The following is an 18,817-nucleotide window of genomic DNA, read 5'->3' on the forward strand; positions in this document are numbered from 1 at the left end:
AGAGCTGCAGTTAAAGGCATAGTTAACTCCAAAATGAAAATGAAATTATCGCCGTCATATTTGTTTAGTTTCATTGAACCATCATACCCACAGAGAGCTAGCCAGGACAAAAAAAAGTGAAACATTACAAGGCAAAATTGGTTAAAACTAAAATTAAAGTCCATCAAACCAGCCAATACATCCAATATGTTATTTTTATTTCAGGGCAAACTTACTTCATTGAACAGAGAGCCTCTGGTTACAGAGAAAAGTTGCATTTGATCAGTCGTGTTTGTAATGACTCAGGAACGTAAAACCGATCTGCTGCAAGAAACTTTAGAAAATTACAAATACTATTAGCCCAGCATATATAATCCTGACGTTAAAATCAAGCCAATCCCCTGAAATACAAAATTAAAGAAAAAACAAATAATGCCAACATAACTACTATCATTTCAGTTTAATGCATTGTAGTGGATCATGTGAGAGGATGCTTCTATCCCCCTAGTGGCTAAAAACGATATTTGTCTCATGAAGCCAATCAACAGGTGGAATTGCTAATAAAACGTAATCAATAAATTTCTTTACTGCGAGTAAAAGTAGCACATTATCTACGTCCGACGACCTGCAGCACGAATATTTGTATATTAATCAATAAACTGAATTCTATGAAAACTGGAAAAACAAAACACAATTTGTGCAACAACATCCAAAAACATTCATATATAGAGAATTACTCTTCTTTCGTGACTGTTGATTCATCCTAACACAAATTATTGTTGTATTATTATTAATGATTAATATGCCATTGTACTCACTTGCCATTTAATTAGAAACACTAGGGAAAACAAATGCATTCCAGCATAAATGAACTGAATCCTGAAGTAAATCGTGATCATGCTATAATGTTCTGTTAGCTGTGAGAATTTTGTGGTCCTGTTAAACTGCGGAGAGACAAACATTAAAGTGTTTCTGTTATTTGATGGCACACTGACTATAACGGGATTGTCAAATAATAGAAAAGTTTGTAGCACAGCACGGTTTAATACTGCAACAAACAACAAAATCTGAAAAATGAAAACAAAATTTAGCAGGACAGTCGTATTGATTGATTGATTGATTGATTGATTGATTGATTGATCGATTGTTTTTTTAAAATGGGACAGTTCGTATTAAGCCATATGCTTAATTTCCATCTCGAGTCCCATAGGCAGGTGAAAAAAATACATTAACTGAACAAAAACATACAAAAAAGAAAAACAAGCATGCAACAACAAAAAGTACACAGACACAGATAAGAGTTAGGGGACCAAGAGATGCTACCAACCATTTTATATAAGGATATAATTGTTTTCTCTAGTGTACCAAATGAACAGGGAACTGATGGTGGATTCTTAAAGAAATAATTACTAATGAAATAAGGGGTAAAACGTATCCATATTTTAAAGCAGCACATTTAATATCATGTTCACACAGAAAGGGGCTCAGGAAATATGAAAACACCGTCATAAACAGACAACCGCAACACTTCCTGTCATAAAAATCAGGCACCCCTCAGTCATACCTGTCCTCCACCTGTCAATTTTTCCCTCCCAATTGCCGACCTCGCGCGGCCAATCGGCCTCCAGCTCGAGCTCTCGCGAAACCAATGAGGGCGCGGCTTCCCCGTGGAAGCCCGAGGGGACGCCGGGATAAAAAAAAAAGTAGGAGGGAGGGCGTAATCGCGAGTGGAAGTGTAGTGATCCGACAGCGAGCATGACTGACGCCGAGGCGCCGAGCGCTCCACCGTCGGCAGAGGTGGAAGAGAAACCACAGCCGGAGAGGAAAGTCATAGGTAGGTATGGGGAGTGGTCACGGTACGGGAATCTGTAAATTCCCGTTCACTTTTAGACGTATGAGTGGGTTAAACAGTTTTGTTTGCTACATGAATAAATAATGTTTCTGATTTTCCTGCCTCCCCAAATGTAGCCGCTATCCATCACTGGAGTCTTACTTCGATTAATCACTTTCTTTCTCACTTGAGAGCAACACGTGTTTTACGCGTGGTTTTCAGAGAAGTAACTTTTTATACCAGTAGAGTCAAAACTGCAGTGAACAGCAGCGTGGGAACTGTTTGGCTGCCTGAATACTGTTGAGTAATAGTAAAGATGACTCCACTTTGCAGAACTGCTTTTCTTTTCCATTTTTGAGTCATTTCCTTAAATTTAAGTCCAGTTGTTTATTTCATATTAAATATATGTATATATATTTTTTTGTGTGTACAAATTTTTTTTTACGAGTGAACCTAAAGTGACCTAAATTTTCTTTCTATCAGCTGTCGCGCGCGCCCAGCGAGCGGAACGTTCGCTCGCGCACTCACAGGTGCAAATCATTTAACTGAGACGTAAACGAGCCAATTTAACGCGTCTAGGTGGTTTTCAAAGGAAGCCGCTCCGGTCTCGGCTCGTAGGCAAATCACTGAGTTGAACGTAAGTCTAAATGTATGTTGTTCTTGTGAAATTCGTGGCCTCGTTTCTACAACTGCGTTCGCTCATGACCTCGTGCAGACCTGGTTTCAAAGTCTTATTGTTAATGATTGATAACGCAAAACTCCCTTTTCCTGTTGTTAGCGAGGCTGCCATTGATGGGAGCCAGATAAGTAATGTGAACGGCTTTGAAAACGTCCCGTCTTATGTGAAATATTAAATCTCATGTTCTCCCCCTTGCAGCCACCTCAGTCCAAGGCACAGTGAAATGGTTTAATGTGCGCAACGGATATGGCTTCATAAATAGGTACTGTTTTATTGTATTGATGTGTTTTCTGTTAAAGTGTCAAACTTTAAACCCACTGACGCTGCTACTTGGGTTTTCTTTTCTTATAGGAATGACACCAAAGAAGATGTTTTTGTTCATCAGGTAAGATGATGAATGTTTCTAAGGCGAATGTGCCCCACTTGCCAAAATATGGGTAGACTAATGGAAAGAAATGTTTTTTAAGATCCACCTTCATGAACGTTATCATACGTTTCTGTTGAAAAAGTGTAAGAAAAATGGTCATAACTGATGATTTTTGGAGGATGGAGTTTAGTGGTTATTTCAATCCAGTTTAACCACAAATAACAGCAAAGTGTTTCTGTTATTTAGTGTAGCACTAACTGAAATGGGTCTGAACAGTACAATTCAGTAGTTCTACAAAGTGAAAGCCGTTATTTTCAACATGTTGAACTGTCATGAAGCAAAGACTTTGTGCAGTGTATCAGCTTTATTAGCGTAACTAATGAGCTGGCAAGTGAATGTAGGTCGGCTGCGTCTCCCTGTTGATGTCTCTTGTGTCTCCTCAGACTGCTATCAAGAAGAACAATCCTAGGAAATTTCTCCGCAGCGTAGGAGACGGCGAGGTTGTAGAGTTTGACGTGATTGAAGCGGCCAAGGTAAGAATCGGGTGAATGTTTTTGAAAATGATAAACCCTTGGTGTCTTCAGGTTTTGCGTGTGGTCTCTCTCAGGGCTCTGAAGCAGCCAACGTCACCGGCCCAGGCGGCGTTCCGGTGAAAGGCAGCCGCTACGCGCCCAACAAACGCCGCTTCCGACGACGGTTCTTCCCCCGCAGCCCTCGGCCTGGCGACCAGAGCAAGCCGGCTGACGGACAAGCCCCTGCTGCTGACGGCGACGGATCAGAGGAGAACGGCGGCGCCAGGCCCCAGCAGCAGCAGCAGCAGCGCCGGCGTAGGCCGCGCAGGCCACGGCAGGAGGGACAAGATGTAAGCTGGAGCAAGAGGATGATTAGAAAGGGAACTGCAACCTGTAGAGCCTATAGCAACATCCTTCAGTTTTCTGTTTAATTTCACTGAACTGAGATGGAGTGAACTGAGATGATCAGGTTTTAAGTGTTTTCTTAAATACTTAAAATTGTATAAGAAGCTCTTCTAATAACTGCTAGTCTAGTGTTTGATATTACTTGTTCTCCATCCACAGGGCGAAGTTGGAGAGCAGAGGGAGGGAGCTGCAGAAGGCGACCAAACACAACGGCCGCCACGGCGCAGGTTTTTCCGCCCGTACCGCAGGTACCTTGATGTCGCTGCTCAGAAGTTCTGTGAACTCTTCTGCCTGATATATCTTTCTGTGAAGTGTTCTGCTTGTGCGAGCTAGAAACTTGGAGGTGACTGTACGATGTGCCTTTCCTTTAAAATCAGACCGTTCCGCCCTCGTGCACCTACTGACCAGTCTGCAGACGGGCAGCAAGCAGCGGCTCCAGAGGAGGGCCAGGAGCAGGACGACATGAAGCGGGTGGAGGCCCCCGAAGGCCCCCAGACCGACGGAGAAGCAGCCGACGGCCAGAAACGCCGGCAGCCTAGACGACGCAGGCTAAGAAACTCGGAGTCCTCGGCCTCAAAAGTACGTGGTTCATTATTTATGGATGCTGACCCGTCGGCTAACTTTCCAAACAAAACTACAACAAGTGCAAAACTTGAAAATGAAACAAAGCTCAGGATATAACATTTAAGATCGAATGTATTGCAAGAAATACCGGTAGGTGCTGAGGAATATAAGCAGTCTCTGAAAGCAGCAGAGCTTCTTCTGTGTAGGAAGCCTTAGTTGGATTCCTGTGACTTAGTGGTTCAATGTGCATATGAAGCTTTACATCAGTATCTAATTCCTGGTGTGAAACTCTTGTTGCTTGTTATCCCTCTGCTCTCTCCTTGTCTCTTCTATCTCTTAACCCTACAAAAGTAAAAACAGTGTCTTGTGAATATGCCAGAGTTGATCAGTTCTTTCAGCACAGTGCATCAGTTGACCTTTTATGGAGTATACAGTTGGGTCCTTAACGCATTTTTCTGCTTGCCTGTTCTGAAGAATGATACAGAGAAGTCTGCATCAGAGCCTGGTACTCCGCCTCAGACCTCAAAACCAGCTGATGTGAAATCTGCATCAAAATCACCAAAGGCCTCCCCCAAAACATCTCCTAAAACATCAAAATCAGAAGAGGTGAGTGGACACTTCTGTTTTCCTGATCTTTTTACTGTTACTGGTGGTTATAGTTTCCTTCCCCTCCGCAGGCAGCTGCAACAACCACCCCAACACCAGCAGAGTGACGTCGGAGAGGACAGCTACATGACCTTTGGCAAGAGGTGGGACCCTATGCTAGAGTTGCGCAACCCTGAGTTATGCAGGGTGGGAGGCATCAGGGCGTAAGGTTGCACCGTTTGTGCCACGTTGCCTATCTGTTTCAGAGGGACATTTCTGGGCTGTTAAGTCGAGTAAATGGATTTAAGGTGGAATGATGTGGAGTCTTTAAGGGCTCCATTGTTTATTACAGGAAACATTTTTGGCTCAAACTCTGGAAACCAGGATTTCACACTTCCTTATTTCAATATTTGTCTTATGGTAAACGTTTGTTTCTCGATCCCTGTGTCTCCTTTGCGTTATTTGTATTTTTGTTTCTCATAGGTCCTAGGGTTGGAGGACTGGACTAATTTCAGAACACATGCACTGCTCTCCCCTCCCTGCACTTCCCCATCCTCCAACCCACCTCGTCCCGCTGTCGTCCCTCAGGCCCCTTCTCCCCTCACCTCTGTCTGCGTAGACACTGGCCTTTGGAGAGGGGCGTGGCGGGGAAGAAAGGGGATACAAGTGGGTGGTGGGTGCATATTTAGAAATTAACATTACATCTTGAAAAAGAAGAAAAAATGGGAACGAATGGACAATCTGCTTGGTGGCCCAGTTATACCAACCCCCCTTAGAACAAATTTCTTTAATTGATGGGGCAGATTTAGTAGTTTATAGAGGAACCAGCCTTGTTTTTTATTTAGCTTTTTAATTTGGTTGAAGAGGGGAAACCCAAGCAGGTGTGTACTTGGTGGTGCATTATGGGAGTCAGTTTAGTTCTGCTACCACCTCAGTTGTTGAAACATACTACTCCCTTCATCTCCTCCTTGGAGGATGGATTGATGAAAAGAAACTTTATTTCCTTTTTGTTTTACTTATTTGTGTGTGCTTTTCTTTGGAGGGGATTATGTGCAATGTTAATACTTAAAAATGCTAATTAATAAATCATGTTTGCAAATCTCAGGACTCGGTTATTATTTCTTCAAGTTCTCACAGTGACTTGGATCCAAATTAGACCATTTCAAGGCATGGTAGAAATGATATAAATTAATGGAAGCCCTCTGGTGTTTTCAGTCATATTATTTACAGTTCTCCACACGGACCACAGCATCAGTATTCACTCTGTACAAATAACAGGTCCTCTCTAAACAATCTCCATACAAATTTTTCTCAAAGGCAGTGATACACACCATTTAAATAATGTACATCAAACGGCACACATGAAACAAACTTGATGCTTGATTAAAAAAAAAAAAAAAAAATTTAAATACAAGATCTACTTTACAGTCAACCCTTGTGATTGCACATTTAACTCTAGTATGTCGGGCTTCTGTTTACAAAACCAAGCTGGACTGCATAAAGAATTAAAACTTATAGACCCTTATACCTTAATATAAACAACCAGACACACTATATGTACATATGAAGTACCAAAATAGTTTTATCTTTAAAAGCATTTGTGCAGTGAGTTGTTTAGAAAAGTAGTTTGACACATTACAGTAGCTGGGAACACGTATGACTCGATGGCTGGCATGTCGTCCTCTGAATTTGATCCAATACCTGCATTTTGGTACTGAAAGTTTTAACTTTTTCTGCAACATATAAGTCTCAAATCTTAGTACAGAAGCCCAAGAAATCTAAAACATTTTACAACTGTAAAATTGAAATCAATCTCATTAAAGAACAAGTGATTTTAAACAGTTACACACTTAATGTTGGTGGAAAAAAAATGTATTTAGACCCAAATGTTGAATTGAGAAAAATATAAATGCCATATGTTAGCCTCTTAAAACCGTTTTCCCATAATGCCTTTCCATCTTCAGTTAAAAACACACAAAAGCCAAGCTCCATCAGCTGTCCACCCTACTGTTTCTATACCTCCAAACCTTGAAAGCTTTGGATGTCTTTGTTCATAAAGTGCAGGAATTCTAAAGTCTTTCCACCTTCGTCTGTCTATATCGTCACTGAGTGCATCACCTTGGAATAAAATCCTACCATATTGGTAATACCGCAACAGTCCAGACACATTATTGTGTGCATCTTATTCCTTGGATCTACAACGGTCACCCCTTAATCCATAGGTTTGTAGCCTTTCAAGTCGAGGCTGAATTCACAACAATTAACATTGTATTGCTGTGGTACCAACAAAGGACAATTCCAAAAACACCCATACTGTCACACAATTTTAACACTGCTTTGGCACCACAATCTACACGAAGACAACATTAGGCCCCAATATTCACGTCATAAAATAAAAGTTTGGATTCAGTTCTGTGTGCACGGTTCATCTCAAGTTGTACTCCATTTCTCCTTCGACAGCGACTCGTCAGTTAATGCTTTCCTCCCCCAAGTAATCCAACTCTGTACTGGGCTTGTCCATGTCCATGCCCATGCCCATGTCCATGTCCATGTCCAAGTTCATCATCCCTCCCGCTGAGCGTTGGTGAAAGTTGGCCGCGATCTGGTCGAAGGTCTTGCCCCGCGTCTCTGGCACACGGAAGAATGTGAAGATGAGGAAGAAGAGGAGGAGCGCCGCAAAGATCAGGAAGACGTACGGGCCGCACAAGTCCTGGGGAAAGACGGGAGGAAGGTCAGAGTGTGAGGAGAAGACTTCCTAAAAAAAAAATCCTAAAAATGGATTCTGATCACTGTTTAGCTACTGAAGACACTCACAGCAACGTATTGGAAGCACATGCCAATGATGAAGTTGGCGGTCCAGTTAGAGCAGCCTGCCACAGCCATGGCAGCTGGCCTCGGACCTTGAGAGAACAGCTCAGCCACGAAAAACCACGGGATGGGACCCGGGCCGACCTCGAAGAAGGCCACAAATCCAAAGATGGCTAGCATGCTGATGTAGCTCATCCAAGGAACGCTTTCCTGTCCGAGTGAAAGAAAGGATTAGTCAGGATCTCCAAAATCAACAACATAACGGGACCTCCTGGGCCTTCATTATTTTTGTTTTCGGGTGACTCACCAGTAAAGCGAGAGCCATGGTCATGACGACAGCACAGATGCACATTCCTCCCAGTCCCAACATGTGGAGCGTCCGTCGACCCATCCTCTCTACTAAGAAGAGCTGTAAATGTGAAGGAAAACTGTTGAGCAGAGTGGCTGAAAGGTTGTTCAAACATATGATAAATGACTTGATCGTTGAGTTTCCAGTAAAATTAGATTTATTAGCTTTGCACGGCCTCGCTAGCAGCTTTGTGAGGTGAATATTACAACGCTAACACAGGCTTACAACATTCATAATCTTAGTTTCGCTTGTTAGCATTTGCTAATTAGCACCACCACTAGAAACAAGCCACACTCTGAGAGGTAAAGAGAAAAGGTTTCCCAAGAAGAATCAAAGACGCTGGTGTCCACTTCAGAGCGATCAGTCCCACCCATTAACACGCTAACCCTAACCCTGATTGAGGAACTAGCGAAAACCTGTGGATCACCAAACTCATGAGGATTCATCCTGTGGAAATGGAGTAATCCATAGAAATAGCAACGTATCCAGAGAGAGACTTTGGTCATGGAGCAAAGTGGTGGACTGGTAAACCCAGCAGCACTTCCGTCCCTGGAGCAATAGCACTGGCTTAGCTAAAGTCATGATTCCTGCCCCATTCAATGACATTGAAACAACCTGACTTGCCAAACCAAACTTGGCCTATTTGGATGCAGAAGTATTTGATAGCACCAGAAAAAGAGGTGATCAGCCTATACTCTTATCTTATTTGCTTGTTGATAACAGTGTTAAACAGTAATAGAGGCACTCTGAACTGAAGTCTTTATCGTACTACGTTTAAAAAGAGATTAACGCTTGGAAATAAAATGTCTCCATAGAGAGGAGGAGTGTATGATAAAGTCAAGGTAAATGTTGGTGTGATTTCTCACCGACACCACAGTGAAGGCACAATTCACGACTCCTGCTCCGATGGTGGCATACACTGGACTCTGGACCCCCGCCTTCATAAAGATACTGGTGGAGTAGTAGAATATCTGCCAGAGGGGTAAACAGACTTAGGTCAGGGCTGATTTTAGAAATGTGTGTGTTTGTTTTTTCTATGTGTTGCTGTTCTGATGTCACTGTGATGCAAAATGCAATAAACAACGTGATTTTCTAGTTGCGGATCAGACGCCGTGGACAAAAACGACTCACTGCGTTGACGCCAGACAGTTGCTGGGAGAGCTGCAGCAGGATGGCGATGATGATGGGCTGCCGGTACAGCGAAGAGCGAAACAGCTCCGGGATGGACACCTTCCTCTCCATGTCCATCCTCCTCTTCTCCTCCTTCATCTCTGCCAGCATGTCGCCCACCTCCTGCCTGCCCGTTAACCTCCTCAGGCCTGCACAGAAATATTTCACAATGCATGGTTTTTTTCCATGTTCTTACAAGAAATCATTTGAAGTTTCAGTTTTGGCTGCTTCCAAAGACAAATCATGCTGGAAGGCACAGAGGGAAGATCTAACATGTATTACTGATTAAATATCACCATAAGTCCTTATTGTCACTACAGGTTAGGAGTTACTTTGTCTAAATTACGTAAATGAAGAGAATAGTTCACCCTAGTACAAAAATGTACTTTGGGGCGATTCAAATGCAGAGAAAAGTCCCTTCAAAATCTCCGTGAGCAATTACAACAACAAGTAAAGTTGATAAGGAAACAATAGCAGACGATAACAATGCTGTGCGAGTCTCGTGGTGACATTTTCTGGATATCTTAAAAGTGTACTCAGGTGTTTTTGTGTTTCTCTTCCAAACAAATTGGAAGACGTTCTTAAAAGACTAGTCAATAATGAAGAAGTGGATATCCAGTTTCTTCAACAGGGGGTCGCAAAATATTTGGTTGATTGGACATTTTTCGCATATATTTGTTTTTAATTTCTCCCACAAATTTAAATTTTGTTAAAAGCACATTGACATGAATCCAACATATTTTAGATTTTTATTATGCCTCCAATGTACCTGCTACTTTCAAACGCCACAAATCAAGATTGAGTTGCGCTTTTGTGCTCTGTTAATTTTGTTAAATCTGCTACATAGTAATACTAATACTAATAGCAAACCAAGGTGTCTTCAGACCAGTCTGGACTACTCCACATCTACATCTACACAACTCGTCTCAACTCAAGCTTTATTTATAAAGCACCAGCCGATCAAGGTGCTGTACAGAAGAGGGCATGGGATATGAAACCCGTGTATAAAAACATATGTCGATTCACAAAGAGAAGTAAGAAGACAAATAGATTACAATAAAAACAATAAAAAAACAGTAAAAATACAATACTTAGAATTGCCATGTGCTTATTTATGAAAATCCAGGGAGAGGAAGTGGGTTTTTAGGGAGGATTTAAAAGTCTCTAGGGACTGGGAGGTTCTAATATAGAGAGGGAAACTCTTCCAGACTATTGAGGGCTTTAAAAACAAGAGAGAACTTGAAAATTAATACGAATGTGATGGCGTGATGTGGTTGTGGTTTTTCTTGCTGGAGGTCGAGCAGCAGCGTTCTGACTGAGCTGAAGGTGGTTGAGGGAGGACTGGTCCAAGCAACTGTACAGGGAGCTGCATTAATCTAATCTAGATGTAACAAGTGCATGGATAATCTTTTCAAGGTCAATCTTGGAACAGTTGGACCTGGTCTTGGCTAAAAGGCGGAGCTGGAAGAAGCTGGTTTCCACAACAAATTTTAATGTTTGTCAAAAATTACACCAAGGCTCCTAAAACAGGACTGAGGGCCCAGGGTCCAGAAGTTTAACATAATTAGCACTCATTCATGATTAAAGTCGCTTGAGCAATCAAAAAATGTCTGTGTGGTTATAATTAATGTTATGTATGTATGTACATGCTACGTATCTACTCACCACTCTTGGCATGGTGCTCCTGACACCGGACGATGTAGAGGAATCGGGGGCTCTCGGGGCAGAAGGGCAGCAGAGCCATCTGAAGCACAGTGGGCACCACGGTTAAACCCAGCAGGACGGGCCACAGGTGTTCACTGCCGAGTAAAGACTCCAAACCCAGGATCTGCACAGGGAGAGGACTCGAGTTCAGCTTCATTAAAGACAACGATGAGTCGTAATAAAAGACTTAAGACAACACCTGTTGATGCAACGCAACACATAAATAACGAGCGCAGAAAACAAGGCCGTGAGAGGGACGTGGCTGCCGTACCTGTGCTATGAGGATGCCAGTGACTATAGCCAGTTGATGCAGCGTGCCCAGTGCCCCCCGGAGACTCGTCGGCGCGATCTCACCCACGTACATCGGCGTCAAGCTGGCTGCCAACCCTGCACAGAGGAAAGGACGGGGGGAGGTCAGAGAACGCAAGCTGATCGCGTAGAGAGGACAAGGGGGAGGACGAGGCCGGCTCACCGCAGAAGGCACCAATGACAAAACGTCCGAGGATCATCATCTCAAAGGAGCGACAGATCTTAGACATCCCCATCAGACTCCCACCAATGAAGGCAAACAGGTTGTTTATGAGCATGGCTTTCCTCCTGGAAGAAACACACATGGTGAACACTGAAACCCGTAATTAGTAAGAAGTATAAGAGAATAAAAATACATTACAGATGGTTTCTTCTAGCTCTGTTTAGTAGTTTGGATGTGCAGTCTGGAAAACTGTCTTTGTAAATTTTGGCCTCTGGAGGGCAGTGTTACACAGAAACTCTGGAGTGAAGCCGCAACTTGACGTCGTATTTAAAATGAAAAATGTTGCATAAGGCACAGATAAGACTCAATCCTCCAGAGAAACTGACATATATAACACATACAGAAAGAAATTCTGTTTCCCACGTAATTCTGAAGCAGCACAGGAGTGAAACTAATAACAGGAACAGAACAGATAACAGTGGCAGCTATTCAGATTCAGAAGATATAAAAACTAATCTTATTGTGATATAACATCTTGGGTTAAATGTGTTTTAGACTGCCAGCAAAACGTCCAATTTTGACAGACAGTTCAAACAATACCCTAGTATTAAAAACTCTTTCACAGGACACGCTGACCTCGGAGGACACTGCGTGTTGTACAGTCTTTTCCAGCCACACCTGTGATAGCAGCTTTTTTTAGGAAGACCTTGTCCTGAGTGCACCCACGCTGAACGTCACCTACCGCCACACCAACCCCACGACTCCTCCACCCCTTTCCCCAACCCATCGCCGCCTGCTCTGTGAAGATCCCCTTTCAGTCAGTGGAAGCTGCGGGCCGCGGTCCAGTTTGCATCCCGGCTTCGGGTTGCAGCGGAAACTGGGCCGAGGAGCTGCATCCAAGGCGGGGCTCTGTGGTTGGGATCCATTTTGGATTTGCACGGTGGCGGGGAGGAGGCGCTGATGTATCGCAATTATATAATAAAGTGATTTACACTCGTGGGACAGCGAAGGCTGGGCGGTAATGCTGTAGTTTTGCAAGACTGAGTGCATGATGGCTGCATCATCTTTCATGTTATATGAAATGTATTGATCTTTTAAAAGGAAGCAGAAAGGAGCTTTTTCTCATTTTTAAAATAATGTATTTGGTTGTTCATGCCTTGACTGTATAGGCAGTAGCATTGAGGGACAGGGAGTGATGGCTGGAATCAAACCTTGGCCCCTGCAGTGACGACTATAACCTTAGCTTATGGGAAGAAATGTTTGGTTGGAGTGTGGTCACATTCCCATAATTTCTTACCTACTGCTGGTGGCTAGGCTAATTAGCTGGTGTTTTCTAGTGGTGTACTTCCGTGGCTAGGCTAATTAGCTAGTGGGAGACTATAACCTTAGCTTATGGGAAGAAATGTTTGGTTGGAGTGTGGTCACATTCCCATCATTTCTTACCTACTGCTGGTGGCTAGGCTAGTTAGTAGCTGACCACTGGTCTGCTGGTTGGTTCTCCACTTGGACTGGGCTTCTAAAGGAGCTTTGCCTCAGATCATGGCACAAGAGATCGTTACATCTCGTCCTGTGTATTTATGTGTATGTCTACCACGTGAGCTGTCACACCTCACGTCTACTTCATGCCCACCTGCAAAGCCTCCAGAAGGCCATCCAAGCCAATTTTATTTTATATTTAATGGTTGTTTCTTTTCAGTCAAAGCAGCGTCCATCTAGGCCTTGTGAGAGTATTCAGTAGGTGACTCGAGGTAAACCCGGATTTAACATTCTCTATTCATCCTCACATAATCTGACATTTTGAATTTGTTTCTGGAGGCTAGAAAAGACGGCAAAACCACACTAAAACCTGAACCACGGTTCAAATCCAGCAGAGGCCTGGTGTGTCCCTGAAGCTTGTGTTCATGCCATGCAGGACAACGTGTAGCCCTCAAACCACTAGAAATAACTCAGCCTCCTACCTTCCCAGCCACTCAGAGACAAAGCCCACACAGAAGGAGGAGAGCATGCCCCCGATGGAGAAGATGGCCACGGACAGAGACCACAGGGAGGTGAGGGTCCCTGGGGGGATGGGCTTTCCGTACCGGTACACCCATGTCGCATTGTAGTCCTCCTCAATGATCTGCGGGTGGAGACAGAAAGAAAGATAAATAGTTGTAAGTGATTGATAAAGAACAAGGGAAGTTTGAAGCTTGTGGCAACTTTCCTCAAGCTGTAGAATCACTTGGATTGAGGCGCTATTAAGCTATTCAAATAATGCACAGGTTCAAATATAATTTTTTTTATTTCTATTTTTTGTTCTAGCGACGAAGTAATCCATTTTGTCCTCAGTAGTAGACAGCAAGCTGCACTGTTAGCTTCTCTTCTGCTAATACTGCCTCTGGGATTTCACCTGGGAACTGCACAGCCTCTCGGAACCTGACAGTCAGCGTGTAACATGCGGCATCGTGATTGGCACAGCAGCGACGGAGCGGGGCCTATCGTGTACAGGAGGCTTTGATTGACGGGTCTAGTGAGGCACTCTGTGTGAAACATTGCGCTGTAGAGAGGCTCTGTTTATCCCTTAACTCAAATATGTTGGATTCATGTTAATGTGTTTTTAAAGAAATTTATATTTGTGGGGGAAAAATAAAAAAACATATATATATATAAAAATGTCTAATCAACCAAAGACTTTGCAACGCCCCCGGCAGTACCTCTGCAGACCCTGTTGAAGATCTATGTATTAAACAATATATTTGTAGGATATGTTTCTACTGATCTTGTTTTTTTGTTTGTTTTGTTTTTTAAGTGATGTGCGCTTTGAACTGGAACCACATCAGTATGAGTTTTAAGAGTTTTAACACAGCGGCGGATGGAAATCCATATGTTTGCTTGCTGAAACAACTGTGTCGTAACAAATGACCTGAAATCACCGCACGCATAAAGACACAGCAGCTCAGCTTCTATTTTGGTTTCAGCATCTCTGACCTGTTTGCAGCGAGCCAGGTCCATCAGCAGATGCCCGATGAACTTGGCTCGCTGCCCAGTCAGAATCTGGCACTTCCCTCACGCCCATTCATGTCCTCGACTGTGACCGCAAATGCTCAACCAGCACTGACATGGCACGGGACGGGGCAGGTAGGTCCCGTGAAGGAAATGTGAAAGGGGGGCTAAAAGATTTTGCTGCTTTGGACTGTTTGCCTGGAGTAAAGGAGGATCACTGCATATACATCGATATGTACAATAAAAGCATATTTTCAGTCGTGGTAAAAGAGCGTGATGCATGCGAAACCAAGTCATAAATCCTGCTGGGTGCATTTTTTCCATTCAGTATCCGAGCGTGCCGCCCCGCCGGAGCGCCGCCCTGCAACATGAGCGGCAGAATATTTTACGACTGGAGCAGGTTTTTAAAAATCACGTGCCGCCGTCTATACATACTGTACATACAGTGTTTGTGTTTCACTCGCTCCTCGTGTCCCCGCGGCAACACGTTTGCTTTTGGATACGACAGAAAAACGTAATCATACACCTCCTCCTTCGCCAGAAAGCAAACAGAAATATCTTCTCTTTTTCCATTGCACCAGGAGGCAGACGTGCCTTGGCATTGATGGGATTCCATGATGTCGTCATTGTGTTGATACATTTAAGATGCTGCTTTAGGGCCTCGTCCAGACCTGGACCCAACATCTGACCTGAGTATCTTAAAGTACAGGTGCGGACGCAGTTATAATCTGGTCGGGTCCCTAAAATAATAAATGTCACAGCCGGGATAAATATAATTCAATGAATAGTAACTGTGTGAGATGGTGAGCTTATTACAATCATGTCCCCATGTCTGTTGTTTGAGGTCCTTCAGGGACAACAGCTATAAAAATATTCTACAAACTGTGAACTGATCTCGAGACGTATCAGGCACATCTGGAGACGTGTGAGGTGCGGATCTACGTACCTACATGGAAACTTGTGGTGAATGATGGGATCACTTTGTGATGTATAAATAATACATTATAAATACCAGGTCAGGCCCTCTTGAATGGAAAATGTCCACCTCTCTTGCTTTCAGGGCCTTGAGGGATTCATGTGACATTTCTTCCTCCCTTCCCCATTCTGTCTGCCGTTTATTTCCCAAACTCCATGGCAGTTGAAGTTGAAGGGATGAAGCAGCTCAGCTGGTTAAATGCCACCGCGTTAGCCTCCTGCATCTTACACCACTACTTTCAATTCTTCTTCTTTTCTTAATGCACTTTTCATTTATTTCTTAATTCATCACGGTATTGGGAGGTTACTAATCTTCAGAGCTCCTGCTAAGATTGATTTTTGTGATTTTTTTTACCTTCTGAGGTGCATTGATGACGCCAATGTTGTACCCAAACTCCAGAGATCCCAGGACAGCGGTGAAGACTGAGAGAGCAAGGGTTCCAGTCACTGTCTGGAGCAGAAAGAGACACAAAAGAGACAGAAAGACGGCACTTTAAAAGGCGTTCTATTCTCTGGAGCAGTGAATAATGCAGGGAAGTGTTCTCAAACGGCACATAAAAAGAGAGCTTAAATGGACAATTAGGTCCGGTTTTAATTACACGGCCCCACCAGCATCATCTATTTATAACTGTGATCCTAATGAGAGACAATCTCTTGAGTGGAGTCCATGACTGTCCATTGACACCTGAACTTTAACTTCCCTCCCGTTTCCCATCAGGCCACGGGCACCTGTCTCCACGGTGACAGACAAGTTGACCTTGGGAGAAATTACGTCTTGCCCCCCACCCCCGGCGAAGTGAATTCCATAAAAAGAGCAGTTGCACAACTGCCACACACATTGAGTTAGCAGTTAGCAACATAAAGGCAGATCAGTGGTGAGTTTGTGTTTCTTTTCATGCTCCGTGGGGCTTTTTTTTTTCCCACTCTCACTTTTTTTTTTCCCCCTTGCAGCTGAGGTTTGTCGATAAACAGAAAAACACATTGTGATAACAACAAGACTTCCTGGAAAGTTGACATGTTGATGGTGATGCGGGCCTTTAATCATGCCACATGCTGGCTTGTATTGCAAACCTTTATTTGTGTGGACGGGAGGTGTTACTGTGGGGAAAACACTGCAAACACGCGATCTGCATTGTAGATTATTACTGAATTGTTTTCAACAAATGATAAAACTTGATTTGTTTCATTCTCTCGTTCTTTTCTTCACGACAGGCCCGTTTGGAAATTTCCCCAAGCAACTCTTTAACGCTGACCTTGCCGTGTTGAGTCTCCAGATAAGCGCTGTTTAGTATTCATGGGCCAAAACAAAAGGGCGCGTGTCTGAGAGTGTGTGCGTCCTTGCAGAAAAGGTAAAGCGTTAGAAGCAGACGTCAATGCTGAACGGCCAGTAACTCATTCGCTCATTCACTTTTCGCTGGGATTAATTTGCACCAGCTCTTAACACGTGAATGTGCAGAAAACAGAATTGTCCCGTCTGTATCTATAAAAAACAGAAACTGATCCCAATGCAAAACAATAATAATAATCAGAAGATGCGTTTCCTTTTTATCTTTCCTTTGCAATTTTTTAATAATAGGGCAAAAGCATATGGGCTAACAGGCATCTTGGCGTTCCTCTAACATCATATAACAGACAGCGTCCTCCTGGTCTGCTGCCAGTGAATTGAGTGAAGATGCTTCAGGAATTGTTGCACTTGGAGGCAGCGTAGACTGCTGTAGACTCTTTTTAGTTTCTAGATCTCAGTTATCCACAGTGAGAAAGACCTTAGGCTAAAACCCTGACAGTTAGAAATTATTTGTGCAAGCCGCTTTTCACAACACAAGCATTGGTTATAAGGGTGGTGGAAAGGAACCAGTTCTACTAGGTGGCCTTCACGGTGCAGAGCTCTGGCCTGTAAACTCCATGACTTGGTCAAGGTCACAGCACAGGATTAAATCATGGTTTTCCCCCCACTAAGATTGACTGCCTGATTATTACGTGTACACGTATGGTATCCTCGCTTGTTATCGCCCACGCTGTGTTTGTTTGTCGGGTTATATTAGACATATAATTCTGCAAGGCAAATCACTCGGTTTGTCGAAGTCTTTTTGTTAAACGGAGATGAATCCGTGCGTAAAAGCGCGCCCAACTCTTAAAGGCGCACGGAATTAGCTACAAATAAAAAAACTAAAATAAAATAAAATAAAAATCCTACTGCTGCGCCTAAATGTCCAAATCATTTCCCTGACTGCTTTAAAAAAAAAAAAATCACAAATAGACTGGCAAAGTTACCTCCCCTCCAAGCTGCTGAAACCCGGCCGGCATGACTTTGGCAGGTCCAGGCACCCACGAGCAGTTGGTGACAGATGCGTCTGGTGCCAAATGGAAACCAACCCCCCGGTTGCACTGAGCACTTTAGCACCAAAAGTAGATTTATTAGATCCAAATGAGACGTCCAAAGTGGTCGAACCGGCACGTCCCGTCCTGCCCTGCAGGTTGTCCTCCTTTCTTTGAAGTTTGTGTTGCCCGTTCAGCTGGGATAGAGTGACACCCACACAGCCACGTGCACGCGTCCTCTCGTATGCACGCACACACAGGAGAGAGAGAGAGAGATAGAGGGGGGAAGGAGGTGCGGCCGCTACTCCAGAGAGGCCCCGTGGTCTGATCTTGAGGTTCTGCAGCCGAGGTCGAGCCTCAAGCAGGAAGCTCTCCTGACCTTAACTGCCATTGGTTAGAGCTGAGAGGAGAGAGTACAGGAAGGAGACCAGCAACGCTGGAGTGACACAGAAGAGGTGTCTGGTTTTTATTGTGGACTGCTGGAGCACTGGCTCACAAGACATGTGATTACATTTTAAGATTCCTCTTTAAATCAACAGTCATTTTAAAATCTCTGAGCTCTGAGCCAGAGGTTTGCAGACGGCCAAATTTAGTCTTTGGTTGTATGAGCTCTGTTTATATTATGTCCACTGTTATTTCTGGAGATCAATAAACTCATGTAGTGAGATGTGATTCGATGTTGTGAACTTTTTTCTCCCTATTAAGATGCGTCATTACCAATTAGATCCTTACCTTGGAATCTGTGAATCTATTTAAAGGTAAACATGGAGGTTACATGGTTCCACAGGTGTGGGAAGTCAGAGTCCACCACCGTGACTCAACATTTCTCATGGGCAGCAAAGAGGGGCTCGTCTTTGCTGCCCCAGTCGCCATTGTCTGTCTTTCCAACAGTCATAAATCCTTTTCTATTTCAGATCACATGCCAAAGAGGTCGCACTCCACATATCACCCCCTCTCACTCTTTTGGCTGCACACAACAAAGCTTAGTCCTCCTCCTGCAGCAGGCAACAGGTGGATGCTAAATTTGGACCGCGCCACCTGTGGAAGCAGAGTGGGTGTGGTCAGGGTGAAGTTAGGCGACAGGAAGCGTATAGGAGGTTTGTAGTGGGAGGGTCTGCG

The 18,817-nt window shown here is 43.8% G+C and overlaps 2 protein-coding genes across 2 annotated transcripts; one reads left to right on the forward strand and one right to left on the reverse strand.

Moving 5' to 3' along the window:
• Positions 1–1,647: 1,647 nt before the first annotated feature.
• LOC125019616 (Y-box-binding protein 2-A-like) lies at positions 1,648–6,026 on the forward strand. The gene is made up of 10 exons (XM_047604501.1): positions 1,648–1,813; positions 2,688–2,751; positions 2,841–2,874; positions 3,300–3,389; positions 3,464–3,718; positions 3,933–4,021; positions 4,151–4,352; positions 4,812–4,943; positions 5,015–5,086; positions 5,406–6,026. Exons 1-9 carry the CDS (start codon positions 1,735–1,737, stop codon positions 5,048–5,050), a joined length of 981 nt encoding a protein of 326 aa, XP_047460457.1. The 5' UTR covers positions 1,648–1,734; the 3' UTR covers positions 5,051–5,086; positions 5,406–6,026.
• A 99-nt stretch (positions 6,027–6,125) lies between these two features.
• LOC125019514 (solute carrier family 2, facilitated glucose transporter member 4-like) lies at positions 6,126–18,053 on the reverse strand. Its single transcript, XM_047604335.1, has 11 exons — positions 17,654–18,053; positions 15,738–15,833; positions 13,384–13,544; positions 11,426–11,550; positions 11,225–11,340; positions 10,915–11,077; positions 9,211–9,398; positions 8,946–9,050; positions 8,038–8,139; positions 7,737–7,940; positions 6,126–7,632 (listed from the first exon to the last, which is right to left on the reverse strand). Exons 1-11 carry the CDS (start codon positions 17,684–17,686, stop codon positions 7,390–7,392), a joined length of 1,536 nt encoding a protein of 511 aa, XP_047460291.1. The 5' UTR covers positions 17,687–18,053; the 3' UTR covers positions 6,126–7,389.
• Between the last annotated feature and the right edge of the window lie 764 nt (positions 18,054–18,817).

The sequence above is a fragment of the Mugil cephalus genome, chromosome 1 (genome assembly GCF_022458985.1).
Source record: "Mugil cephalus isolate CIBA_MC_2020 chromosome 1, CIBA_Mcephalus_1.1, whole genome shotgun sequence".
Taxonomy (NCBI): Eukaryota; Metazoa; Chordata; class Actinopteri; order Mugiliformes; family Mugilidae; genus Mugil; species Mugil cephalus.

Excerpts from the sequence above, each read along its gene's own strand:
- LOC125019514 (XM_047604335.1), bottom strand. The coding sequence starts at position 17,686 with ATGCCGGCCGGGTTTCAGCAGCTTGGAGGGGAG. Across the intron at positions 15,834-17,653 it reads TTCAGCAGCTTGGAGGGGAG|ACAGTGACTGGAACCCTTGC; the intron begins GTAACTTTGCCA and ends TTTCTGCTCCAG. Across the intron at positions 9,051-9,210 it reads AACTGTCTGGCGTCAACGCA|ATATTCTACTACTCCACCAG; the intron begins GTGAGTCGTTTT and ends CCCCTCTGGCAG.
- LOC125019616 (XM_047604501.1), top strand. The coding sequence starts at position 1,735 with ATGACTGACGCCGAGGCGCCGAGCGCTCCACCGTCGGCAGAGGTGGAA. Across the intron at positions 3,719-3,932 it reads CACGGCAGGAGGGACAAGAT|GGCGAAGTTGGAGAGCAGAG; the intron begins GTAAGCTGGAGC and ends CTCCATCCACAG. Across the intron at positions 4,353-4,811 it reads CGGAGTCCTCGGCCTCAAAA|AATGATACAGAGAAGTCTGC; the intron begins GTACGTGGTTCA and ends CCTGTTCTGAAG.